Raw genomic sequence first — 27,908 nt, 5'->3', positions numbered from 1 at the left:
TTCAGACTTTTATTGTTTTCCTGGTGTTTCAAAATATACATGACTGAAGAAAAAAATCTCTACTCTGGAATGAATGTAATACACACTTTGAAAAATTAAAGGCCTGATCCTGCAAACCCTTATTCATCACATAAGCAGTCTTTACCTCCCCCCTCCCCACCACATTCCCACTGATTTCAGGACTGAAGGATCAGACCTGGCCTATGGTTATGTATCTCAACCTCTAGCTGAAATATTCTTAGCTCATGGCACAAAGGTGAGAAATAGACAGCTTTGAGTTGCACAGTATTTACATTTAAGTGCTTCTGCTCTGTGATTCACGGGAAGAATGTTTTTATGGTCAGGACTGATGCACAGACAAAATTGTAGGGCCTGAGATTTCAACACAAACTGATTGGCTCAACAGTTCTTCAGCTGGAAATCATCATTGCTATTTCTGCTTTCCTCTGCAGGTGTTTGCTATGAATCTGAGTCTAAAGTAACTGAAGTCAATGTTGTTACCCTCATCTCAGGAGAGAGCCAGGTTTCATAGTTATCAAGTACATAAGGCAGCAAAATACATGTATCTATGGACTGTCTTTGTTGGCCATTACTGCATTAGTGATGGGCACAGAGGGGCCCTGCGCTGGAGGCAATGACCAGACTCTCTCCCTAAAGAAGACACGGGCAGGCCCAATTCTCCAATGGGGGCAAACACAGTTCCAAGCAGCTGCCAAACCCTTTTACAGGGTGCAGTATGCCAAGTCCTTTGTGGCAGCTCGACCAGCCAGCTGGCATGAAGGGATGGGAGGAGAGCTGACCTGTGTCTCTAACCCCTTTTGCAGTGTCTAGGACTGATGGCAGCCCTTGCCTGTACTATGCACACAGGGAGTGCAAGCTGTAGGATTGAGTCTGTCTCCCTGGAACTGTAAGGGAGGACAGGCCTCCCGAAGGTCCCCTCCCCCTTGCAAGAGCAGCCAGGCCATTGCCACGTGTGTTTATTCTACACCACTGCTACATTGTCCATAACACAGCCACATTTTTCTACAATCATGTTAGGAAATTCAGCCACTTCAATCTCTGTGTAGTTTCCCTTCTTGACGAGGTACATCATGGGCAGTGGGGAGCTCTCCACCACAGCGCAGGTTCTTTCCCCATAGCCAAAGCGACGCAACAGGCTCTTGGCCTGCACGCAGCCCCCCACACAGAGGTAGGCCTGGTACCCTGCAGGCTCAATAATCCAGTACTGAGTCCAGGTCAGCTCTCGGAAGTTGATGTAGTGTTCCTGTCGGCAGCAGGTGGGTTTCTTCATCACAGTTTCCTCCCTGCAGTCTCCAGGCCCCCTATCAAAAAGCAAAGCCAGGAAATAACATCTCTGATGGCAAATCAGGACTCACACTGAAAGATGAGGTGGGAAAAACAGTCTCTGTCATTAGTATCAGAGAAGGGCTTGACCTTCAAAACTTGGCTCTGGATTATCGCCTTGCCCCCAGAATTCAGAGATGTTTAGACTCCATGCAAGGTGAGGCTTCAGGCCCATTCTTAGTTCAAGTGCTTTATTTAAGCACAGAAATCAGATCAGTAAACCTGGGGAGGGGAGAGGGTTTAAAAGCAGTGGTCCCCAACGCGGTGCCCACAGGCGCCATGGCGCCCGTCAGACCATTTCTGTGCGCCTGCCAAGTGATCGGGGCTGGCCCTGACCCCAGGTGCGCAGCACATGGGCGGAGCCAGCCCTTGGGCACATTGGCGGCACCGGCCCCGGGCACACAGCACATGGTCAGTGCCGGCCCTGGGTGCGCAGCAGTTAGGCGGCCCCACCCCCGGGTGCGCGTCGCGAGGTCTGTGCTGGCTCCTGCCCCGGGTGTGTGGTGTAAGGGCAGTGCCAGCCCAGGTGCATTGCACAGGGGTGGCGCCGGCCCCGGGCGTGCAACACATGGGCGGCCCTCCCCCCTGGGTGAACGGTGCGAGGGCTGTGCTGGCCCCGGGCTTGCAGCGTATGGGCAGCGCTGACCCGGGCGCGTGGCATAGGGGCAGCACCAGCCCCGGGCGTGCACCACATGGGCAGCCCCGCCACGGGGTGTGCGGCACATGGGCTGTTCTGGACCCGGGTGCGCGGTGTATGGGCGGCCCCACCCCTAGGCGTGCAGCACAATTGCGGCACCAGCCCCAGGAGTGCGGCGCATGGGTGGTGCCAGCTCTGGGCACGCAGCATATGGGTGGCCTTGCCCCCAGGCACGTGCGTGGCCCTGCACCCAGGCGCGTGCGCGGTCCCACTCCCAGGTGCCCAGCATGTGAGCAGCCCCACCCCCGGGCACTCGGCAGCCCCAAAAGGTTGGGGACCACTGCTTTAAAGTAAAGAAACTTTCTAGCTATTCCATTTGCAATACATTATTTCTAACTGGAAAAGCTGGGACGTTAGACCTGAGTCTCCATTGCTATGCACCTTGTGTAGTTCTTTTACACTGTGCAAAGTGTAAAATGGCATCATAACAGAGTGTTCTATAAACCCTTGCATGTGCATTGCCTCTGTGTAGATGACCACACAAGATGCAAGGAATGGAGAACCAGTCCTGTTCTCTGGCTCTAAAAAGTCAATGCTATCCCAGTCCAGATGTGTTTGTCTCCTCTATTCCTTCTGTGTTTCCATTATATAAATGATTACTTGTAAAATATATTGCAAATAAAGAGCTAATCAAACCGTCTTGGGATAGTTTGGATTTAGATCTGAATTTCACAGCTGGTTTCTAGCTCTAAGTGGGGCCTAACTAAAACCCCAGGTTCAAATAGTCCAAACTATAGGGAAATTTTGAACCAGATCCTTGTCCAAACTTTGTGGTTCATTTCATTCCTAAGGTTGACACATTATTTGCCTCAGTCTGCAACTTTTAAGGCCTCTTTGTATTTTCACCTAACCACTCTAGGGCTGTGTCTACACTGGCATGAATTTCCGGAAATGCTTAAAACGGAATACTATTCCGTTTTCAGTTTTTCCGGAAAAGGAGCATCTACATTGGCAGGCTGCTTTTCTGGAAAAGCCCTTTTTCCGGAAAAGCGTCTGTGGCCAATGTAGACACGCTTTTCCGGAAAAGAGCCTCGATCACCATTTTCGCGATCGGGGCTTTTTTCTGGAAAAGACTAGTGGGCTGTCTAACTGGCCCTTTTCCGGAACAGTGTTCCAGAATAAGGACTTATGCCCAAGCGGGAGCAGAATAGTTTTTCCGGAATAGCGGCTGATTTTGTACGGTAGAGCATCGTTGCTTTTCTGGAAATTCAAGGGCCAGTGTAGACAGCTCGCAGCTTATTCCGGAAAAGCAGCTGATTTTCTGGAATAAGTGGCCCAGTGTAGACACAGCCTAGGAGTTTTGCAATTAAATTCTACCTCTCCAAGCCTGAAATTTTATCTTCAGCATGAATTAGCAACCAGATATCAAAGACACTATAGACTTGGATTTCAAACATACCCATATTCTTCCAGGTTGAGAGTATAAAGAACCAACTCGGGTCTGCCCAGGGCTTTATCCAAAGGATCCTGAGAGGTAAACCGCACCACTTTGGCCATTTCTGAGGCATAGCTGCCTAGCCTTTCTCCTTCAATCCAAATCTCCAGGAGCATTGGTCCTGGCTTCTTGGCTTTTAGCCAGTAATGTACAGCCTGAGTCACGTCAAAATTCGTCCAACCAGATTCCATTATTGGAACCAGCCTGTGTGACAAGGTGAGGACAAAAAAAGTCAATTTCAGGGAACTGAAAGAACGGGACCTGCAATGCTTGGTGAAACTCTGTTTACAATAACGGCATTACACCAAAGATAAATTTGGTCCTTCCATTTTGCCATGTGTCCTTACTGTTCAGTAATGGATGGCTATTATTAAACTTTCATAAAAATAATAATTATTTTTAAGAGACATACAGATATACTCATCTAGCGAATGAGAAGGTTCTAACTAAAGAAATGCTATATCCATGCACATCAAATAATTCATTAGTATTTCTACAGAGCTTTTATGATGCAGAAGGACCATATTCAGCCTTGGCATAAACAAATGCAAACCCTTTAAAGACAAAGGCATTTACATTTATTTTGCCAGAGCTAAACTGGGTCTCTAAAATTCTATGCAGAAACAAGTTGTATCTGATCTTGCCCTCACTGAAGTCAACTGCAAGGCTGTAGGTAGTGCAGAATTCACAGCCCACGTATGGAATGTGCATTGTCATAATGACCAATAAAAGAAATTTTCAGAAGATAGAAAACCAGGAATCCATTTGCATTTTCAAAACAACAGAGAAAGAAAGATGTGAATGAGTCTGAAGGCTGCACCAGAGCAAGAAACTAGAACTATTAGATGTGATTGCAATTTTTAACTGTATTATAATGCCTACCTCTCAGCCAAATGACATAAATACAGTCACTTCATGATAAATATTGAAATATTTCTAAGGAAAAAAACCCTTGCTCTTATGAACTCATTATGAACTTAAAAGAGAAGTCTTATGTGGGAATTGTACCAATGCAAGGGCTATGGGCCTGATTCTGATCTCACACCAATTGTTTACAGATGTAATTCCACTGGGTTCACTGGAGTTTCTCCTGATTTAGGTACGTGTAGGAGACATCAGACTCAGGCCCACTAAAACCAAGTCCCTAAATATAGCTATATAATTTCTTACCTGGAATCAATCAGGGAAGTCCTGTTGGTGCCATCAGCATGGATCTGCACCCAATATACGCTGACTCTGGCATTAGTGACTGGTCTGTGAGATTGCTTGGTGGTAGGCAAGGTTGTTCTGTTCAGGGGTTTTTTGAAAAGTTTTAGTTCAGCCATTGTGACTTCACTGTTTTCAGGTATTCTTCCTTCCATGTCAAAGACCAGATTCTGGCGTGTAGTATCAGAATAGAGAACTTCTCCTGAAATATCTGTGTACATTGGGAACAACAAAGAGAGCTTGGCTCAGCATCATTTCCATCCTACACAAATAAAGCCCTAACACTTCCCTTTCCTTCCAAATTATCACAACACACTCATATCATACTCTAAAGAGCGGTTCCTTAGTCCTTAGATAGGTCCTAAACACCTCTTTTCTAATGTACATTTGAATCAATGCCTTGTTAAATGCCCCTCACCTTCTCCCTCTGCATGGCTCTCCGTAACCTGGTGGGTAACGGGAAGGAATCTAAGAAGTTAGTATTTTACTTCCCCTCAGAACTCAAAAATGGCCTGGGTGCATTTATTTATGAAAACAGACTGTTGGACTGTTTTAAATAGACAATCGGCTTTTGTTAACTGCCCTGGAAAATAATGTAAATCTTCTGAACGCTGAACAGATTTTAAGAGAATTTGTGTATAAACAGGCACTTATATAAAATATAAGGCTAGTAAAACTTTTCCGTTGAAATCCTTTCTTACTGAAATTTGAGATTTGATTAAACACATATTTTTGTGCTAAGTACCTGCTTTCCTCACAATGTTTTGGGTTTTTTTTAAATAAAAAAATGACAATTGATATTGTTCCAGTTTTAGCCAGAAATCTGGAGGGCAAGGAGGGATTGTTTTTGAGTTAAAATGAGTTTTTAAAACTTTTGTCAAAATTTTCTATAGCAAAAAACTCATTTATGAACCAGCTCTAATATCAGTTGCAATTATGATATGTTCTTCGTTATACTTTAGTCTTTCAACCATCATTACTTTAGGCACATCTATTTTATTCACACATTTATAAACAGAGAAGGGTCCAGAAACAGATCCACACTGAAATTCCCCCAAGTTAGCCAGTTGGCACAATGGCATTTGTTCAGCCCATGATATACTTGGAATCCAGAAAGTCTGAATGCATATCTGGAACTGAAGTGCCCCCAAATTCAGTATCTGGGACTTTGCCAAGCTTGTAAGAATACTAGCATCGTTACCTGCATTGCCTGGGATGCCTCTCAGGATGCCAGCCAAACTTGGCAAGGCTCTTCTCTTCACTCTGTGGCGCCTCAACATGGAGATGTATTTGTTCCTGATGTGATCTGGGATAACTAGGTTCACTAGATCTCTCTTCTGAAGTTTTGGAATCTCAGAGAGCCCCAGTTTCTCCAGCAAAGCCTCCTTGAGCTTTTTTTGAGTTAATTCACTGGCAGTGGTGGCTAGGCAGAGTACACAGACCATCCAGCCAAGCCTCACGCTCATCCTCTGTCAGTCACCAAACAGCTTATCAGAAGGGATGAACTGATCACTCTCCCGGGAGGCAGTTCTTGGCAGAGATGCCTCTTCAAGCTCCCAAGCTGCCTGAATGGGAAAAGAACCTAACGTGCTGGATTTTTATAGCAAGTCCAGTCCCACTGGCACAACAAATTCCACAAGTGGAGGTGAAGCAGAGGACTTGAAAGGGACACTCGCACATTGATGGGAACATGACATATTAACACCTTCATGTGCTGTGAAGTTAATATAAGAAATATGTAAGAGACTCTCTGGTTATTTTAGCTTGGAAGAGAGTTTCCATTCTTTTTAGCTCCCTTTTCATTTAATTTCAGTCCACAGTTCCTAATGGCCTGCAATGTCTCATATTCAGTCTGGGTCAGAAGAAACATTTCTGAAGAGTATGACGTTATCATTTATGCACAGTACCACACACAGTACAACTCCCAGGAAGAAACAGTTCCTACCACAAGGCATTCACAACCCAAATTAGCCAGACAATATCTTTCAGATGTGTAATTCACCAGCTGGATAGATTAAACTTCAGTCTCAGAATATTAAAAATACATATTCTAAATCGTAAGGTATTTGGTGCAGGGATTACTTTTATCTATGTGAACTGTGCCAAACCCATTCTTGGTGATTAGGGCTATGTCTTCATAGTAGTGCTATTTTGGAATAACTGACATTATTCCAAAATAGCATAGTCCACACAGCAAGCAGTTATTTTGACATAATGTTGAAATAATGTCGAGCTGAAGGACTTCCTACTGCAAGTCCTGTAACGCTCTTTTTACAAGGAGTAAGGGAAGTCAGAGGAAAGGTGCTCTAACTCAGACTTCCTGCTGTGTAGACAGCACCAAAAGCCTAAATAAGCTATTTCAACTTAAGCTATGCAACTGATGTAGCTCAAGTTGTGTATCTTATTTCAGCTTTAGCACTGTTGTGTAGATGTGCCCAATCACAAATCCTAGCATTTTGATGCCTTACTGCTTTGCAAACTGAGCAAGACACTTTTAAATGATGAGATAAGTCCTCCTCCTCCTCAATTTTCTCTCTTGTATGTTTAAAACATAGTTTGTGTTTGAAAAAAATGCTGCAGCATACAAACTTAGATTATCTTTTAGCAACAGTCAGAAACCAAACACTCTGCCTTTGAGGGATACTGTCTGCCCAACCCACCCCCTAACCCATCACGTTATCTCAGCAATATCAGTTATCACAGCAGATGGCTGTCAGTGGGAAACAAAGCTAACCAGGTAAATCAGGAGGTGGTTGTTGTTTAATTTACATTTTGAACTTTGAAATGTCTACATTATTTGCTTCCCTGCAGTTTGTGAACATGACAACTGAAAGTCCAATTCGTCACCACAGAACAAGCCCCATGAGGAGGGAATTGAAAAATAACATCTTGATCAAAGAAATGGTTGAGCAACTTGACATTTTTTGTGTGAATTCTACGATCCTTTCCAAACAGTCGGGTTATTATGTGACATTGACAGTTCAATGGAGATGGTCCTGCACCTCTCTTCAGGTGTCATCAGAGTTCACTGCTTTTTGCCTGTTTCTACAGAGATAAGGTAAACTTGAAACAAGGTAACCAAGCCGCTTCATCGGAGGGGGGGGGGGGGGGGAGGGGGGGGGGGAGGGGGGGACGACAACACGACTCCCTGAATAGGGCCTGGTTTGAGGACCTAATACTGAGGTTCTGTCAAATCAAAATAAAACCACCTTCTTTTGGCCCATCTATAGATTACATAAACCTAAGTTTCATACAGCCTTCTGCTGCAAGAGGGTAAAGGAAGGGAACAGAACATTTTGAAAAGGGTTCTTTACTAAATAAAGGATAAGATTAGTTAAAAAAAATCTTCAGTAACTGTCCAAATTGCCTCCAAAGGCTTTTCATAAGCAGCTCTCTGTATAGCCTTAAATTCGCCATTATGTTGTAATGGATAGGAGAGCCCATAAAATTCAGACCTATGTCCAGACTTCCAAACAAAAATTTGAGACAGTACAGATTCTATTTATGAATATGATAATATACACTAAGTATTTGGTTTGTTTAAACACTAGCAGTGTGCTCAGTTTTCAGAGGCAGCCATGTTAGTCTGTTACAGCAAAAACAAGGAGTCCGGTGGCACCTTACAGACTAACAATTTTGTTATGGCACACGCTTTCATGAATTGCAACTCACAATTCTGGTCCTCCTGACTTCAGCAGGACTACTTACATGAGTTGTGTTTGCAAGTGTAAAATGGGTTTGTAGGAAATTGGCCCTTTCTTGCAGCCTTTCCAGCCTTCCACACTGCTTCACAATTTAAATGTAATGTTGGTTTTTGAACCCTGGTACATAGGGCTGCAAACTTTTGAGTTACATCAGTGGTTCTCAACCAGGGATGTGTGTAACCTTGGGGGTATGCAGAGGTTTTCGAGGGATACATCAACTCATCTAGATATTTAATAGGCTACATAAAAAGCACTAGCAAAGGTTGAGAGCCATTAAGTTACATAATACTAGCATGGAATGGTAAGGCATTAGCAGTGAGTTGCATATTAATATCATACAATGACTTCTTTATCTTGCTGTATATACACTGTGCACTTAAATGTCAGTACAATATTTATATTTCAATCAATTTATTTTATAATTATATGGTAGAAATGAGAAAGTGAGAAATTTGTCAGTACAGGTTGTACCTCCCTTAATCAGGACTCCCTGGTCTGACTCATCCTGGGCTCTGTGGTCCAAGGACATCTGTGGTCCGGATGTTGCTGGACCACAGAGCCCAGAGAAAGGGAGGTCTGGCAGCAGAGCCAGTGCCGTAAGGGGCACTGACAACTCAGCTGGGAGTGCGGGAAGGGGCGGACAGGTGGCATGTGGGGGAGTTCTGGCCTCATCATTTCCATTGATGAACTCATAACCTTGAAGTTGGGGGAGTTTTGGAAGTGAGAAGAGTCACCAGTTGTAAAATACTTAAAGTCCATGCATTCTGATTTTAATTTGAACCAGTCAGAAGGCATGATCCTGAAACCCTTATCTATCTTACCCAGTCCTTGTTCAAGTCCTTGTTCAAGTCTTTAGTAAGAGCTACTGAAACAAGTACTAGTATGGAAAGTGAAAGTTACAAAGCACGAAAAATCTTGATTCTGATAAGAAAAATAACTTCCCTCATGGCTGGTGTCCAGCCTATTAGGTCGAGGCCTCTTCGTTGTCAAATGTGTATTGGAAGCAGATTTTTAGGCTCTACGTGTACAATAAAAATATTGAGCAAACACAGTTGAAGCTCAGCTTAAAAAAGGGATGTGGATTGCAGGCTTTTCACAGGATAGTGATTATCTCCGCCAATTGCAGGATTTGCCATTCTCTCTTTGTCATGCAAACAAGAAAAGTCAGGAATTTTATAATAGCTCTTTCTGTGAAATGTGTATTGGAATCTACATGGTGCATTTAAAATGTCAGACAGGGGATTTAAGGTGGCGGCAAGGAATGAAATATAAGGGACTGACAGCTTTAATACAAGTCAATAGTTTGTGGTCAATAAATGCAGGATTTTAGTTTCATTCTAACGGCGCTCTCAGACATGGCTGCTTGGTTGGCTGGGCATATCTGCACAGTGTTTACAAGTCTTTTGGTAAATAAATCTAATGGATTAAAAGAGAAAGTGTGAAAGGCTTAGACTTAATTGTGTAGATTTAACCTAAGTAACATGAACATTTCAAAGAGATTTGTTACCCTGTAGGAAAGTGTATTTGCTGAGTGTGGATGAAGATTTGTGCCCTTAACGTTTTGAGATGCATATTTCCATGAACACTATTTTGTGTCATGACCAGATCTGTTTGAACAGCTCCTGATTAAGGAACTCTTACTGTGACCATTTCTGCACGTTAGGAAAAAAGCCAAGTGTGGTTTGTACAGCACACATATTGCTCAGAAGTGGGCCCAGGCTGCAGTATGATACCTGGGCCTGGTGTTTATGCCTATGGATCTGGAGCTCTGATGTTCAGGCCCACATACAAACTTCCCCACATTTAAAAAGTGATCAATGTGGGATTTCAGGACTATCATAACCCCGATCTGTAGAGTTTTCTTATTCTACCCTGTTTAATTTAAAGCACATTGAGTGTTACACATTGATCAAGAAAACTCACAGAAAGTAATGGTCACAGGAAGTGCTGGGCCTACACCTTTGAAAACTGACATCCTCTTTTTGTTCATAGAGCAGGTACATGCAGCAGCTGTATAAACTGCACCCTTTCCCTCACCTCCACAATCGATCTCATACCTGACTGGGGAGTGGGAGGGAGAGGGGGAGATTCAGTATTTTATCCTTAATTGTTAGTAAACATAAGGCCAAGCCACACATTATGACTCAGAGTTGCATTCACATTCATTCTTTGGCCTCTCTTGTGACTGCCAATTAGTTCTGGGAATGTAGCCTGCAAATCAGTGGGAGTTTGGACATTAAATACAACAGGCACAGGATTGTCTCCTCAGAACTGAAAGGGAAACGACCAAGCTTATTTCACAAAGACCACCGATGAGCCATTAGATGGTAGACATTTTTGGTCATTATGGATCTGGGCCAAATTCAAAATGGTGGCCAAGAAGAAAAAAGCTCCATATCCTTTGCAAACCCTCACTCCTCAGCACAGGAACCTGGGTCCCACTTTCACATCCAGTTCTTCAACATGGCAGTGTAAAGTAAGAAGTTACTGGTCCCCAAGTAGTTTTTTTTCCACTGAGGTTCTTTCTTTGAGAAATTATTTCAGTACTCAAGATAAGTAAGCAGGAGGCTACAGGGTCATTATCACACTTGTTTGCTACTTTAGCCCCAAGTACCCTTTTGTAACAGCCCCCTCCAATCTAAATTATGTTCCAAAAACTACCACACACAGTCCATTAAAATGGTACTTAGCCCATTGCAAGATACTGTAAAGGAATCTTTACATGGCAGCAGTCTTTCCTCCATGCTTATACAGGCAGTCCCCAGGTTACATGGATCCGACTTACATCGGATCCCTACTTACAAACGGGGTGAGGCAACCCCGCACTAGCTGCTTCCCCCCAGCAGACCAGGGAGACGTGAAGCTAGCACCCCCCCCCCCCAGCAGACCAGGGAGACGCGGAGCGGCTTTTCTCAGCAGACACCTCAGCTTGAGAATAAAGGACTGAGGGAAGTGAGGTGTGGGAGAATAAAACTGAGCTCTGGAGAAATGTTTGGCTAGAGTTTCCCCTACAATATGTACCAGTTCCGACTTACATACAAATTCAACTTAAGAACAAACCTACAGTCCCTATCTTGTACGTAACCCGGGGACTGCCTGTATCTGTAAGCAACTGTTCATTCTTTCAGAGATGAATAGGTTGCTGATGAAAAGAAACAAACTACCCACCCTGAAGACTTCTATGTGTCCGTGGGACAGGTACAGTATGTTAGTAGCAGTGTGAGCCTCCCAAAGTTGTCCTCCAATATTCCTCAAACCTACCCTGGAAGGATTTGTTCTAGACTTGACAGAAGAGTTTGCCAGTCCTTTGCTACTCTCTGCTGTGATTACCCTTTAACTGCTTTGTATCACTAACTTCTCTCTGACTCGGGATCTCTTTCTGGAGACTCAGTTTTGCAGTTATTATGACAATGAGAGGTTTGCATCACCAAATTTACTTGAAGGTATCTTTTCAGTAGGCAAAAAATACCTATTTAAAGGCCAAATTGAAGGAAATTTTACGTGAGGGTCTACTGTAAAATATCCGTGAAGACTAATGTGCAAATAGCTGGCATTTTTGGGTAGAGTGTACATAAGGACAGAAGCAGTTCTTTGTGGTGATAACTGCAACAGTCAGATCAAAATAAATTGCAGAGGATGATGTTAGACTATGCTACGTACAAACACAATAAGAACTGCGGCATACATTTGGCTATACATCCTTTTTTAATGGTAACATCAGTTAGAGCAGGGCTACTCAACTTTGGAAGCCCCAGGGGCCACAATGATACAGCACGTGCCAAGGGCCGCAACTTAAGTGTGGTTGCAAATACATGCAAATATATATGCAAATATATGCAAATAGCTTCTTTCACGCTGCCTGGCATGAATACAAAGATTAAGGCAAGACTACACAACACGCAGGCCCCATTTAAGTCACTTCTGCTGATATTAATAAAATGCAATATTTACCTGATTTCCACCCATATAACAGCACTTTTAGTGAGCAATGACAGTCCAGGAATTTAACTACTAAACGCATATCAACACAAGACCATTATATTAACTTGCCATTGTGGAGCATGTTCCCAGTGGAGGCCATGTTCAAAGGATTTCACCCGCAGGCTGCCTGTTGAGCCCTGCGTAAACCCAAACCACACTGTGGGCCGCAAACAAACGGGCCCCCCCATAGGCCGCATGTTGAGTAGCTCCGTGTTAGACCGTGGTCTCGTTGCCCAAAAGACATAATAGAAGTCCCACCGCTTGAAATATTTAAGACTTGCTGGACAAAGCATTAGAAAGTATACTGGGACAATCTACATTGGCAATAAGGTGAGCTAAATTATCCTTACACATTCTTTTCAATCTCTGACATATGTGGCTATTATAGTAATTATGTATGTGATTATGTGACAATTGGTTTTAATTTAATTTGTGGGACCCAGATTTATTTAATACCAAAATAATTACTTTGTGCATGGCTTCTTTTTCTGTTCATAACAGCACATTAGCTCCATAATCAAAGGAATGATGAAGTGGAGTTCTGAATGAATCCAACAACAGTGCCAAACTTGCACATCTGAGCCCTGGAAGGACCTGAGTAACAGAGAGGAGGAATGCTTGAAAGTCCTTCAGAATGAATGGAGTTAAAGAGATGTGAAACAGTCTTCTAATAAGATGATCTGAGTCAGATTATATTAACTTATGTATTGTTCAGTTGTTTCTTTTTCTTATTTTAGAGACAGCTTTTCTTTGCCATAAACTTGGAAGGATACTATCTGATTAAAAAGTCTGTATTTAAAAATATACCTTAAGTCTATTAATACTATTTCAAATTATTAAAACTAAACCAATGTGTAAAAATCTAACTTACTTTTTACTACTGATACTGATTGTTCCCATTATACTTTTTATTCATCTTGGCCAATGAAAACTGTTTGGCCTGTTTCAATTTTCTCTCTAGTTTCTTTTCTTTTTCTTCATCAAACCACCTACTTTGGGGCCTTGTACAAAAATAAGCTATAAAATGAAATCCTAGTACAAAGTTTTATTGTCTGATTCTTATGCCCTGGAACAATGCTGCAAAGTTTAGGTTACAGAAATTTCAGGAAAGTGTTTATATTCAACAAATTACAACAACAAAAACTGTTTTCACTGAAATAAAAATAAAATAAATTAACAAAAATTGTGACAATATATCTAATAACTTTACACATCTTTTTGATGACTCCTGCATTTTGGAGTCCCTATAGCCTTTCTTCTGTTCTACTACTTAAAAGGAAAATCACAAAGAATTATGTGTTTGATTCTAAACCAGAACACAAAAGAATATTTTATTTCAGGACATAGGTTAAATTGTGTAATTTCCTGCCATGTATCTACATGAGTGAACGCAAAAGGTCTAAAACCCCGGATTTAACATGATCCTCGCAAGGCAAAAAAATAAAGCTGTGCAACCCACACTAGACTTAATCCATTTAACATCCATACTATAGAGCACAGGGAGATACATCTTGCTCAATTGATTTTTAAAGGAAGAGCTAACCAGGCTTTGTCAGGTCCTTTGAAGTGTGAAACACAAACACGCAAGCATGTCTGCTAATATTTTCTTACCTGACCATCTGCTTATTCAAATCTATTAAATCAGCAGTGGCCAAAGTGCAGCTTGTAAGCAGAGTTCTACAATGAAGCTGGCTGCTGTCCTGATGCTTAATTTTGATGTTCAGCCCGTGGAAACTGTAGGTCCCTGGCAGCAGTATCATTCATCCAGTGCTGGAATCTGTGGACTTTCCATGCTGCACCTTTATGATCAAAATATTGTGGCTGTAATCTACTCCATTTAATGCAAACTAGTTGTGACCCTCAGGATTCTGGACAATTGCCAATCCAGACTTGAGTACAGGTGCTCCTGTAGCAAGTCAAATATAGAGAGGAAATTTTCAAAGGCACAAAGGGAAGGTAGGTCCCCAACTTCCACTGACTGTCAATGAGAGTTGGGTGCCTAATTTCCCTTTCTGGTTTTGAAAGCTCCCCCTAAAATTGCAAAACAAGTAGTAAAAGCTCACTGCTAAAAAAAAAAAAACCCAAAACACCACCAGATCTGCCAGAGCTGGACATTCATTTGAGCCACTTATCTATTTTGTACATCCATGAGACAGGCTACCAGAAAATAGTGACTTTAATAAGATCCAGAGCCACAAATCCAACAGGTATAAAATGTCAATTGACTTCAGCAGGAATTGAACATGCACCAGGTTTGCAAGATTGGGCCCTTAAAGTCTTCTTCAATCTTTGCACAGTTTGACTCAGATTCAGGCCTTCATGAATGAGGCTATGTGTACACTGCAGAGTTTTTGTGCAAAAACATTTGTTTTTGCGCAAAAACTCGTGGAGCATCCACTCTACAAGTGTGTTTTTGCACAAGAAAAAATACAGTAAATTGTCAGAAGACAGGGCTTTTTGCACAAGAGTTATTCTTCTTTCTACAAGGAATAAGAGCAAGAGCTCTTGTGCAAAAAGATGTGTGTGGACGGACAACAGGAGTTTCTTGCGCAAGAAATCCCCATCGGAAAAAGCACAGGTGCTCTGATCTCCATTCACAGAACGGCCATCAGAGCTTTCTTGCGCAAGAGCACATCTCTTGCTCAAAAGCACATGGCAGTGTGGATGTGCTCTTGCGTAAGAACTTTTTGCAGAAGAGCTCTTCCGCAAAAAGTTCTTGCGCAAAAAGCTTGCAGTATAGACATAGCCCCTCTGTGTGGATTTCATTATGAGCCTGAATCAGGAAGGTACTTGATCACATGTTAGTAAATTGCACATAGGGATGATCTCTTGTATCAGAGCTCACAGTAATCATACCAGATTATTAAATTCTCTACTTCTTGGGCTTCCCTTGAAATTAATCCAGAAACTGCAGTAGCTGAAGAATGCAGTTGCCTGCTTACTCCATCTAAGTACAACTGCCCTCTATGATATGCACTGTCTGCCACATCTTATTTGTGATCTATAAAAGCCTACATACTAGAAATCTAGGAGAAGGATTATTGTGAACCAGCCATCAATCACCTTGAGGTACCATACCCCCAAAGCATCCATCAACTGGTTTATCCTTTCTTTCCATTCCCATGTACAATGGACAACAAATGAACCAGGTAGAGACAAGGCCTTCTCACTGCTAGGGCCTACTTCACTCATGAAACTCTCTGCCCCAGGACAGGTATCAGCATCACACTGTGGGGCTACGTCTACACTGTCACGATTTTCCGGAAATGCTTTTAACGGAAAAGTTTTCCGTTAAAAGCATTTTCGGAAAAGCACGTCTAGATTGGCAGGACGCTTTTCCGGAAAAGCACTTTTCCCAGAAAAGCGTCCGTGGCCAATCTAGACGCGCTTTTCTGCAAAAAAGCCCCGATCGTCATTTTCGCGATCGGGGCATTTTTGCGGAAAACACTACTGTGCTGTCTATACTGGTCCTTTTTCGGAACAGTTTTCTGGAAAAAGACTTTTGCCCGAACGGGAGCAGCATAGTTTTTCCGGAAAAGCACTGATGATTTTACATTAGATCGTCAGTGCTTTTCCAGAAATTCAAGCGGCCAGTGTAGACAGCTGGCAAGTTTTTCCGGATAAGCGGCTGATTTTCCGGAATAACTTGCCAGTGTAGACACAGCCTGGGTGATTTCACAATTTGCTTGAAGTCTTTCTGATTAGGTAAACTTAATTGTAACCAGTTAGCATATTCTACTTACATCTGATCACCTGAAGCAATACTGTGTAGCACCAGGAATGGGGAGGTTAGAAAATTGGTCAGTCTTCCCAGCACTGTCAGGAAAAGACCTTGAGCAAATCATAAAAGCCAAAATTAAGTCCATATTTAAACACCTAAATAAGCAACCTGATTTTCAAAGTTGATGAATAAACTTAGCTTTTATCTACAAAACTCTCTTAAGCAATGGACTCTAACAGACTACAGCACACAAAGTATCCTGGGGAGCTAAACAATATGCCCCTCTGTAAGCTGCTACTGCTTATTTATGAAAAAAATATTATTCTCCTCCAGGAATTCATTGATGAATAGTGAGATGCTTGAGCTCAGCTTGTAAGTACTACATTCAGTTTTCTTCTCCTTATTACACAGCAGACCATACTACTGCTCCCAAGCCAAATATTAAATATCCTGCCTATGCCTGGAGGAGATGCATCAAGCACTTGTGCACCCTTCCTTTATGCTGAGATATGGGATATGGACAGAGGGAATAGAAAGTAGAGAGAGAGATCCAGATAAATGAGGATCACAGTAAAAGGAAAGAGCAGACATATGAGAAAGGAAGAATTAAATAGGAGGAGAGGATACTATAAAATGGAGAGCAGAAATGAGGGAGTAGAAGGGAAGTATAAAAAGAAGAAAAAGGAGAGAACATTGGAAAGAGAAAAGAAAATGTGGGAGAGGAAGAGGAGGTACTAAAAGAAAGCAGAACACTACAGAGAAACAATTGACTGAAAAAAATTCAATATATACTAGATAATGGCATGAATCTTTTAAAGCTGTATGTGGATATGATAATCATTGGATAGTCTTTGTTGTCTTTCCTTTTTTATTCTGTTTGCCTTCCTTCTTTCAAAGGAAGTGATGGTATTAGTGAGAGCTCCCCAAGGGCCTTCCGTGGGTGTGGTATATGCAACTGGTAGCTTGATGCATGGGCCCCAGATTTTTTGCTCATGCTTTAATAAAACCAGATCTCCTGGTTTGGGGGTGGGGACCATTCTGCTCCTGAGGAAGGCACTATGCTCTCACTCAGAGCTGTTCACTTTTACAGCTACCCTGCATGTTTTCATATGTAAGGCAGTCTTCATCCTGTCACCAGGATGCCTGCTGTCAATCTGCCTGGGATACTCCTGCCATGTGTTCCTGGCACTCAGCTCCCTGGGTATGCTCAGTAGGATCATCCTGCTGTCATTAGTGGAAAGCTCATACCAACTTTCTGAAGTAATGAATATGCGCAAAGCAGCAAAGAGTTCCTATTGCTATGGGAACCCCAACACTGAATTTCCTGGTTTTTATACAATCAAAATCAGAATTTTACTGATCAAGCCCATTTCTCATGGCCACATGGTAGGATTCTAAGTTGAATAAAACCTCACAAATACTATTCTTTACAAATCCATAAGCAATGCATGGAGCTTAAATGAAATGGTAGCGGTTTCACTCTGAGTTTTGTCTTTTCTCCTTTGAAAGTTATGTGAAATCCACAGTGTATTCCTGCTCCATAATTTAGGAGGAGTAGCAAAATCAGTTTTAATTTTTGTATAGGTAAAACTTTTATTTTTCCGTGACAGATAGCTGTTTGGGTCTTTAAAAGGAAGAATACATAGCTAAGCTGACATCGGAAGTGTAGTGTAAATAGCCATACTGGCTACATAAAATTCTTTAGTGTATTGAGAGGCTTGTAGAACAGATTTCCAGATGAAAGCAAGGATTAAGAGGTAGCAATGGGTCAATCAGGCTAGAAACCTGAATTAGATTCATGAAGATAGGCTTGAATAAGCAGATGTGTAAGTAACAGCAATCTCTTCAGTGAGAGAGCAGCAATAATGAAAACTCCAAAACCACAGGGAGAGGTGCCATGAATGGTAAAGCCTCAGACCACCTGCTGCCAAGAGTCCTGAGCATAGCTGTGTCGGTGTTGGGAGTTCACCCATTGAGGAAAGTCCTACTGTGCAGGAGAAAGCCACAAGTGAGAGGCTATAGTTGAGCCAGAAGGCAGTTGCATAGAGTGGCCTTGATCAAGGATATAAGCCACAAAGGAAGAGTGTCACACATGTAAATGTAAATACCCGCACACTTGCTGAACTGGGCGCTAAGGAGCTGACAGAGTGGATGGAGAACATCCAAAATAAAGTTAATGTGGAAGAACTGAAAATTTTGTTGACCTGCTCCCCATGTCCTCTGTTGGGTTTCCATATGGCTCCAGCAGGGAAATTTAATGTTTGTTAACTAGTGGAAGGATGTGGTTTTTGTCACCAGAAGAACAGACTGTGTCAAACAAAAAACTGTTTACAAGAAGGGGGGTGGGGTGAAATGTGGTGCTGCTGTTGAAATGAGAGATAAACAAAATCACACTAGTTAGCTAAAAAGCCTGTCTAGACAGGGAAAGAAAGAAGTAAATGCAAAGGCTGTAAGTTACTGACCATTGTGAAAGAGAAACAAAATGTTACATATGGGCAAAAGGCACTAATGACAAGATCCAGTTCAATGTCAAGAAAACTGAACATCACCTGTATTAAACAACAAAATCAGATGTTCTAGCTAAGGTGAAAATATGGGGGTCAAATCTTCTTAATCCTAAAAAAGACAAGAAAGAAGACTACTGAAACTAGTAAAATAACAAGCCAAATGGTCTTAGTTTTCAGACTATGGAAAATATACATGGTAAGGCCTTATCTACAATGGTATAATTTCCTAGCATAGCTATAGAGGAATATCTATTCTTATATAGCTAGTCCAATATAATTTAGCTAGTTCAGAATAAATGAATAACTCATCCATATGAATACTCTATTCTAGAACAAAAATATTTCAGAATAATTACTCCTTTTCCAAAGCAGAGTGATTATTCCACAGTAAATTTATTTTCCTTTGAGATAATGTCCATACAGAGAAATTATTCCAGAATAGCTATTTCACTGTAGCTCTGCCAGTTAATTTCCCCTTGTAGTCAAGACTTTAGATACTATGCCTCTGATTAAGGTGTGGGAAACTAATCAGAAGAGAATACATACATTCAGGTAAATTCCCATTGGCTTAGTGGTTTAGAAAGGGATTGCATCTGTTTACTTGAGCAGTGAATATAATCCACTTGTCTTGGGACCGAGTTTTAAATTCATACAAATGTTTATGGACAATATTTAAATCCTCTAGAGCAACCATCTACAATGGAGACCCTGGCTCACTTAAGGCTTAAGCTCTATTTCAAAATTCCACTGCCATGTGTCTTGTTATTGTAGATGATCTGGTGCTTTTTGTGGAGGGAGAGAAAAGCAGATCAAGGGAGGACAGACTATGGAATATTAGGTGAAAGCACAGAACTTATGCATTGCACTTCTGGCCCATTGTCTAGCAAGAATTGATTTTTAAGGGGGAGGATCCCTTTTGGGTAAGACAGATAATTGGGAGTCTAGAGATCTGGGTTCCAGCCACAATTCTCTCACAGACAGAACTAAGTAATTTTGTGCAAGTCAGTGCAACTCTCTATGCCTCATTTTCCTAACTGGAAGGATACTTCTCTACCTTAAAGCTGTGTGGTGAGTGGAGGTGAAAGTAACCGGTGTGCCCCAGGACCCCACTCCAACAAGGGAAAACAGGCTGGTTGGGCCACTCGTCTACAGCTCTCTGCTGGGCTTCCAAAGCTTCCTCCTAAGCAGCAAGCAGGCTGGTGAAAGGGGCTGGCTGGGGGTGCGCCCCTGCACCAGTCAGGGACTGCCACAGCCCCAACCCCCCAGAGTGCCATTTAGGGAGGGTAGGACAGGAGCCGAAACCCCCCACCCCCGAAATTCATAAGCGGAGGCTGCTTGCTCTTGCTCTTCCTCTTCCCCTCAGGGAGTGAGAGCAAAGCACACAGCCCATGTGCATTTCTCTCTCCTGGCTGGAGAGAACTGAGTTGAGCTGCCTACCTGCCCAGCTCCTAATACATTTTAAATGCAGAGTTGCAGCAGGAGTAGGTCCTGGACCTGTCGCAAGCCAGGACTGAGCCAGGCTGCTGGCCTGCTCAAAAATTTACTGGCAGGGGTGTCTGTGTGTGGGCGGGGAAATGCATGTAATCTATACCAGTGGTGCGCAAACCGTGGGTTGCGACTCCCAAGAGAGTTGCGGATGTCTTCCCAGGGGGTTGTGGCGCTTATATCTAGCTGGCCGGGGGCTGTGCCCTGCCATTTGCGGCCATGTGGCATGGATCTGGCCGGCCGGGGGCTGGGACCTGCTGTTGGAGGTCATGCAGAGCGGTGCTTAGATCCGGCCAGCTGGGGGCTGGGTGCAGGCAAACAGCACAGCGCCTAGATCTGGCTGGCCAGCCGGGGGCTGGGCCCAGCAGTTGGCGGCCCCAGCAGCGCGGGGGTCACAGATCAAAAAAGGTTATGCACCACTGGTCTATACCATTAACTAATAAGCTTTTGCTTATCGGTTAAATGACTACACTATTACATCCCTACTTCTAGTACAAATCTGGGGTATGGATCTTCAGCCCCCTCCATTCTCCTTAAATAGCACCCTTGCCCCCTGCATTCTCTTCATCCACACATACCCCAGCCTGAGTCCCTCCTCACACACCCAGGCCTGAGCTCTTCTTGCATAGGTAATTTTGGGTGGTGCGGAGAAGTAAGATTGGTTGTTAACTTGTTATTGTGAATTATGGAAGCACAAAATTGTAAACTAATTAGTAAATATTAAATTACACTATTATAATACTATTACACTATTACTATATTACACTATAATGTATATTATATAATATATATTACACTATTATTATGCTATAATTCAGAAATGTCCAAGTGGTTGGAAAAACTTCCATTCCTTTTCATTTCTTGTCTAAGATCTTGTAACCATGATTCAGCACTATGTAAAGTGTATATGCTAAGCTTTAAAAAAAAAAAAAAAAAAAAAAAAAAAAGAGACCTAGAACCATTACTGGAGTAATGCTATTAACTTCACTGATGCTATACAAGAGAAAAATTTGGTTCAAGGTGTTTTAAAGGAAATGCTGGCAGACTCTTAACTCCTATGCAAAGCGTTGTGCTGCCTGGCACCATAATGAAAACGGAAGATGTAGTAAACGCTAAATAATAGCAATGTGTTTTGACAGTATTATTATACAGAGCCTTTCCTCTCCATTAATCATGATCACCCCAATGTTCCTGAGGGGGAAACAAGAACATACAAGTTGTGGGGAGTGATGTTCCCATTAAAAAGGTAGTAAACAGTTTGGATCCAGGGTGCCTCAAAGTTTAGGGGTGTCTGGATCCAAGCTTTGGTTAAGAGATCTATGCAGATTATAGGCAGGATTTACAGTTAGTAAAGAACCATAACAGAACTCAAGTTTCCCATCTCCCAGTTTTCTGCTTTAATTGCTAGACTTTTTTCAACACACATTAAATGCTGTACCTACAAACCTTATGTGTGTTCCTTTAAACATATCTGAATCTAGAGATATCAGTGTACAGTGTAATGTTTATGTTACTGCACCTTTATTTGTTTAACTTTATTTTAGTTCATGTACAGTGACTAAACTTACATGGAATCAATGTGACAAGCACGTATGTTTATCCAGGAATCATAAAGAGTTAGAGGTGGGGGAACAGCCCTCCTTTTTTTGCTGAAAGTGAAGTGTAGGCCTTCCTCCTTTCCATGACTTGCAAAGAGGTCCCTCACAGCTCCTCCTCTTTGGTGTCTTGTTTCAATCTATTTTAAGCACTAAGGATACATCCACACTGCAAGGCTATTTTGGAATACAGCTACCCTGCATCTACACAAGCTGCCCGTTATTTCAAAATATTTTTCAAAATAACAGGTGCGCGATATCGCCATCCCAGTAAACCAAGGAATAAGGGATGGCTCGAAATAGCGCTTTATTTCAAAATCTGGTACCGTGTAGACATGCCAAATTTCAAAATAAGCTATTCTGAAATAAAATCGAAATAAGATACGCAAATTGTGTATCTTATTTCTGTCAGTCCCCGTAATACACGAGGTTCGAAGGGATGCTGGAAAGGATGAGACCACAACTGGGGGTTTTAAAAAGCACAAACTGATTTTATTTTGATGACGCCAGACAATCATCAGAACAAAAATTAAACAGATTGCCAGACAACACAAAACAATTCCCTGAGTCTTTTCTAAATCACAATAATTCCCAATAACTGCCCAGGGGTTAGGAACAGTTGAATTAACACTGGTATTGTCCATAGGGCTGATTATTTACACAACTTTATACAAGGAAACAGTAAAAAACCTAAACCACAACTATTTATAAACTAACTTAGTAACTTTTTAGCCACTGTCACTTGACAAGCAATAAGGACAACTAAAAAATCAATTAGGATAGGGATGATGGCGGGGGGGGGGGGTGTTATACCAGTTCTGGAGAGAGCAGGAACACAAGTACCGGTCGCATGCTCATAAACTGTCTCCACTCGGGTCAACCAACTCGGAGTACGCTCAGTAAGACTCGAGAGCGGGAGGTGCAAGGTGTCTGGGTGATCAGGCCAGGCATTCACTCGATGCGAATCCCCAGTGAGAGAGGGGCTGCCTGCCTGTTTTATTGCCTGTGAACTTATCACCCCATAGGTTGGTTTTTGCTGCAGTGGGTGGAGTAGCAGGCCTGATCTTTCACTGCAATGGGTGGAGCGAGCAGGGGAAGATTATTAATTTACATGCCCTTATATGGAAAACACTCCACCTCACAGAGCCCCCTATACCAGCCTTAGAGGTATTACAGGCTATGGCTCCCTGCGACGGGCAGCCATTGTTGTAGTTCTGACTCGGACAATTTCAAGTTTAGAGTGCAGTGTAGATGCACCCTAAATAGCTAAGAGCAAAATTAATCTCAATGTATATTATAGTGGTGGGTGAGGAGTTGCAAAGACCTCTCTTCCATGTTCACTCTCCTCTGCTTCCCAGCTTTGTCTTCATTTTTCTCTTCCTTTCCACTTTGGTGTATCCTCCTCCTGGTCATCCCTTAGTTTGTCTCCTCCCAAATTAGATTGAGAGTGTCTCATCAGTGTGCCTGCTGCACCTTTTGTTCAGCATTCCCCATTCTTGAAGTATGTGGATAAAATGTCGCCCAGAGCTCTGAACAGGAGAGCTGTCCCCCATCAGGTTCCCAACTATGCTCATGTGCTCTAATCTGGGTAGAGCCAGTGTGTTCACTCATCAACAAACAGCCCAGCAGCCACAGCAAAAGACAGAGGGGGATTTGCTAATATGCCCTTCTTCAATAAGTAGTACAGCTAACCAGGGGCAAAATTATATACATCAGAGTCAAACCTTGAACAACACCCATAAACAAAATGTAACTGCCTGAATTAGAAACTGTCCAGTGCACACATCAGGGAATCCTAACAAGCACCATGCAGGGTCTGCAAGGACTGGAAGTTATCTAAACCCTGAGGTTATGTCTACACAGAAGCGTTATTTTGGAATAACTGATATTATTCCAAAATAACATAGTCTGCATCTAGACAGCTGGAGGACTGCTCACTCCGACTCCTGTAATCCTCATTGTATGAGGAGTAAGGGAAGTCAGAGGAAGAGTGCTTTACCTCGAAATAATGCTGTGTAGACAGTGCCAAAAGTTGAAATAAGCTATTTTGACTTAAACTACTCAATGGCTGTGTCTAGACTGGCAAGTTTTTCCGGAAAATCAGCCGCTTTTCTGGAAAAACTTGCCAGCTGTCTACACTGGCCGCTTGAATTTCCGCAAGAACACTGACTTCCTACTGTCTGAAATCAGTGCTTCTTGCGGAAAAACTATGCTGCTCCCGTTCGGGCAAAAGTCCTTTTGCGCAAAGCTTTTGCGCAAAAGGGCCTGTGTAGACAGCTCAGATTTGTTTTGTGCAAAAAAGCCCCGATCGCGAAAATGGCGATTGGGGCTTTTTTGCGCAAAAGAGCATCTAGATTTGCATGGACGCTTTTCTGCAAATGCTTTTAACGGAAAAACTTTTCCGTTAAAAGCATTTGTAGAAAATCATGCCAGTCTAGACGTAGCCAATTAGCATAGCTCAAGTTGCGTAGTTTATTTCGAGTTTAGCCCTGCTGTGTAGACATGCCATGTTTTTGTGCCTCATTCTGGAAAACACAGCCCTTCTAGCAGCATTGCATTCCTTGACACCATAGCATGACATTCACAGCCTCAGAGGGAGGAGTGCCTCCTACTGACTCACAACCACCCCTTCTTACAGTACGGCAGATTTTCTGTGGTCCCAAGACTGTAGAGGAGATGCCAAAAAATGGGTAATTGGAGTAGGATTCAGACTGTGCATAACAGTGACAGCTGCATCTTTTTGCCATGGCAGGTTTGCCTCTGGCATCTGAATCAAGGGCTCCTGAGGATCTGAGTAGCAGAGAGAAGAGGCTTTGAAGTAAGCTCTCAGGAAACAAATGTTTTATGAATCTGGTTCCTAAGGGGCTGTGTTTGCAGATGTGATAATCCTACTGGGGAAATCTTAATACACTGAAAATGAGATTGCAACTGTCTCATAGATTAATAGATTCCCAGGCCAGAGTGGATCATTGTGATCATCTAGTATCTAGTCTGACCTGTGCTAGGCCACAGAACTTGCCCCAAGTAATTCCTGATTGAATATTACCATATCTTTTAGAAAAGCATCCAATATTGATTTAAAAATTGCCAGTGATGGAGAATACACCACAATGCTTGGTAAATCGTTCAAATGGTTAATTACTCTGCTAAAAATTCACACTTTATTTTTCCAGCATGAATTTTTCTAGCTTCAACTTCCACACGTTGGATTGTATTATTGTATATCAGTGTTTCTCAAAGTGGGCTGCAGACCCTTTTTGAAAAAGCTGCTAACATGCCGCTCCAGTTTGTTTGCTTAACAGGTCCTCAGCCACAGAGCCTCGTGGCCCGCATTGTCTGCAGTTCACCAATTGCAGCCAAGGGGAGCCACAGGAAGTAGCAGCCCAGGCCACACTACTTCCCACAGCTCCCCTTGGATGCAAACAGTGAATCACAGATAATGGAGGCCACGAGGCACCATGGCAGTAGAGCTGTTAAATAAACAAACTGGAGTGGCCCGTTAGCAGCTTTCTCAAGGAGCACCCACAGCCCACTTTGAGAAACACTGCTGTATACATTTGCCTGTTAGACTGAAGAGCCCATTATCAAATACGTGTTCCTCATGTAGGTACTTACAAACTATAAAGTCAACTCATCCCTTACCTTAAAATAAATTTAGCTCCTTGGGTCTTTCCTATAAAATATGTTTTGCAGTTTTTGTGGCTTTTTTCAAAACCCTCTCCAATGTATCAACGCACATCTTGAATTGGAGACACTAGCACAGGACACAGAATTCCATTTGCAGCTGCACCAGAGTTGACAAAAACAGAGGTTGATTCCCCTGTCTATAAATCCAAGGGTAGCATTAGTCCTTTTGGCCACAGCATGGCATTGGGAGATCATGTTCATATAATAATTCAGCATGACTCCCAAATCTTTTTCAGATTCACTGCTTCCAGCACAGAATCCAGTAGGTGTGGGCTACATTCTTTGTTGTTATGTAATATTTGTTTTCCCATTTAGCACTATTAAATTGCATGTTACTTGCTTGGGTCCAGTTTACCAAGCAAATCCAAGTACTCTCTGTCAGTGACCTTTCAGCTTTCTTACATACAGCCCCAATGTTTGTGTCATCTGTGAACTTTATCAGCAATGATTTTATATTTTGTCAGAGCGTGGCCAAAAATGTTGAATAGCATACAGACCAAACCAATCCCTAAAGGACCCCTCTAGAAACATACACCATTGATGATGATTCCCTGTTTATAATTACATTTGGGTATGTCTACACATCAAAGTTATTTTGGGATACCAGAGGTATCCCGAAATAGCTACCCCACATCTTTTGAATGTGTCCACTATTCTGAAATATAGTGGATGTGCTATTTTGCCAACCCCATAAACCTCGTTGTACAAGGAGTAAGGGATGGCTTGAAATAGCTTATTTAGAAATAGACTCGAAATAAGCTATGCAATTTGCGCTATGCAGTTTATGGTGCTGTGTAGACGCACACTTTGAGACCTGTTTCTTAGCCAGTTTTTAATCCATTTGATGTTTGCCTATTATTCTGTATCATTCAAGTTTTTTTCATCAAAACATTGCAAGGCAACAAGTCACATGCTTTACAGATGTCTAAGAGAACTATATCAGCACTATTACTTTTATCAATCAAAATTCTAATTTGCAAAAAACACATAGCTAGTTTGAGAAGATGTATCTTCCATAAATCCATGTTGACAGGCTTTAATTATATTATCATCCTTTAATTCTTTATTCATCTAGTCCCATATCAGCTACTAAGACTGTCTCTCCCTAAGGGGGTGCAGAGTCTGGGACAACCCATCCCCCACTCCAGACTCCACCCCTCTATTCCACCCTTCTCCCAAATCCTGGTCTCATGGGTTAACCTCAACATGAGGGACTATCCCATCCATAAGACAGGTGGGGCAGCCAGTGGTGGATATAGGGCAGGGCGAGCGGGGCGGTTGACCCGGACCCCATGCTTCAATAGGCTCCGCGCCAGCGCCAGGGGCGGACTGGCCTGGCGGGATACCGGGAATTTCCCGGTGGGCCATCCGCCGAAGGGCCGGCTGGCGGCTGCTGGGGGGGGGGGGGGGGGGATTGTGGCAGGGCGCTGCAGCCCCGCACTTTTGAAATTCCCCGGCGCCGGCCAGTACGGGCCATGTGGGGCCAAGGGAGCGCATGCATGGTGTGCTGAAACGCCGCGCAACAGCTGAGAGGAGAGACGCCCGGGCGTGGCGTGACGCCACAGCCCGGGACTTTAAAACTGCGCGGCCCAGCATTGCACCGCACGGTTCAGCACGTGGGCTGGAGCCTGGGCCGGGGCCACAGCCACAGCCGCCCTGCACACTGGAAGGCAGAAGGTGGATGGCAGAGGAAGGGGCTTGTGCTGAGGGGAGAGGGGCAGGTCAGGAGAAGAAAGGGGAGGAGAGACAAATGCCAGGGGGCCAAGTGGAGACAATGAGGAAAAGGGCAGGAGGGGAGGTGTTAGTGGGAGGGGGGAGAGGATGATGCCGGGAGAGGAGAGGGTAAGGACATTGGGGGCTAAAGGGGGGAGGAGGTGCTGGGAGAAGGCTTGAAAGGAGGGGTGGGTGTGAGGAAGGCGGGGATGGAGCAAGGCATGTGTGAGGGCACAGGGGCACGAGGGGAATAGGGGCAGAGGGTGGTGAGGGGGTGGGCATCAGGGAAAAAGAAGGCAAAGGGCGCAGGGGCAGTGAGAGAAGGGGGAGGCACCAGGAGGGTGCAGGGGTAAGGGAAGGTGAAGGTGCCAGAGGATGAAGCAGAAGGGCAGACACCTGCAGGGGAGGGACCAGCACCAGAAGGAGAGAGGCAGGGCAGGTGTGTAGAGGGAGGTGTTAGGAGAGGGGATGAGGAGGGGGTAGCTCACATCAGTGTGGGGCTTCTGGAGGAGTGGGAACGGGGGGACACCCCTTTTTTGTTTTTTCTCCAAAGGGGAGGCCCTGTGATATTGTGCTGCCCTGGGCCCCGCAAAACTCTCATCCGCCCCTGGGGGCAGCTGCGGTGGGGCTCCCCAAAGAGTGGTAGGGAACAGCTCTGTCAGCCACTCCATTTTTTGTCTAAGGCCCATGTCAGGCTGACAGGCCTATAAATTACCGGGCTCCTCCCATTTACCTTTTTAAAATATTGGCATAATATTAGCTTTCTTTCAGCCTTCTCAAACTTCTCCAGGCCGCACTTCAATCAGCTCTTTTAAAAACTCCCAGTGCAAGTT

At 43.3% G+C, this 27,908-nt stretch overlaps 1 protein-coding gene across 1 annotated transcript; it reads right to left on the bottom strand.

Annotated features, from left to right (window-relative positions):
• On the bottom strand, positions 1-27,908 carry LOC102458437 (left-right determination factor 2-like). Its single transcript, XM_006118048.4, has 5 exons — positions 27,809-27,908; positions 5,884-6,396; positions 4,647-4,893; positions 3,441-3,680; positions 1-1,322 (listed from the first exon to the last, which is right to left on the bottom strand). The coding sequence occupies exons 2-5, from the start codon at positions 6,146-6,148 to the stop codon at positions 983-985; spliced, it is 1,092 nt and encodes a 363-aa protein (XP_006118110.1). The 5' UTR covers positions 6,149-6,396; positions 27,809-27,908; the 3' UTR covers positions 1-982.

The sequence above is a fragment of the Pelodiscus sinensis genome, chromosome 3, assembly GCF_049634645.1.
Source record: "Pelodiscus sinensis isolate JC-2024 chromosome 3, ASM4963464v1, whole genome shotgun sequence".
NCBI classification, from domain to species: Eukaryota; Metazoa; Chordata; order Testudines; family Trionychidae; genus Pelodiscus; species Pelodiscus sinensis.
The sequence above is the reverse complement of the archived record's forward strand: the minus strand, read 5'-3'. Positions and strand labels throughout refer to the sequence as shown.

Bases quoted from the DNA above. Each gene is read 5' to 3' on its own strand.
- LOC102458437 (XM_006118048.4), bottom strand. From the start codon at position 6,148: ATGAGCGTGAGGCTTGGCTGGATGGTCTGTGTACTCTGCCTAGCCACC. The intron at 3,681-4,646 runs GTAAGAAATTAT...CTTGTCACACAG, and splicing joins ACTTCCCTGATTGATTCCAG to GCTGGTTCCAATAATGGAAT. The intron at 1,323-3,440 runs GTATGTTTGAAA...GCTTTTTGATAG, and splicing joins CTCAACCTGGAAGAATATGG to GGGGCCTGGAGACTGCAGGG.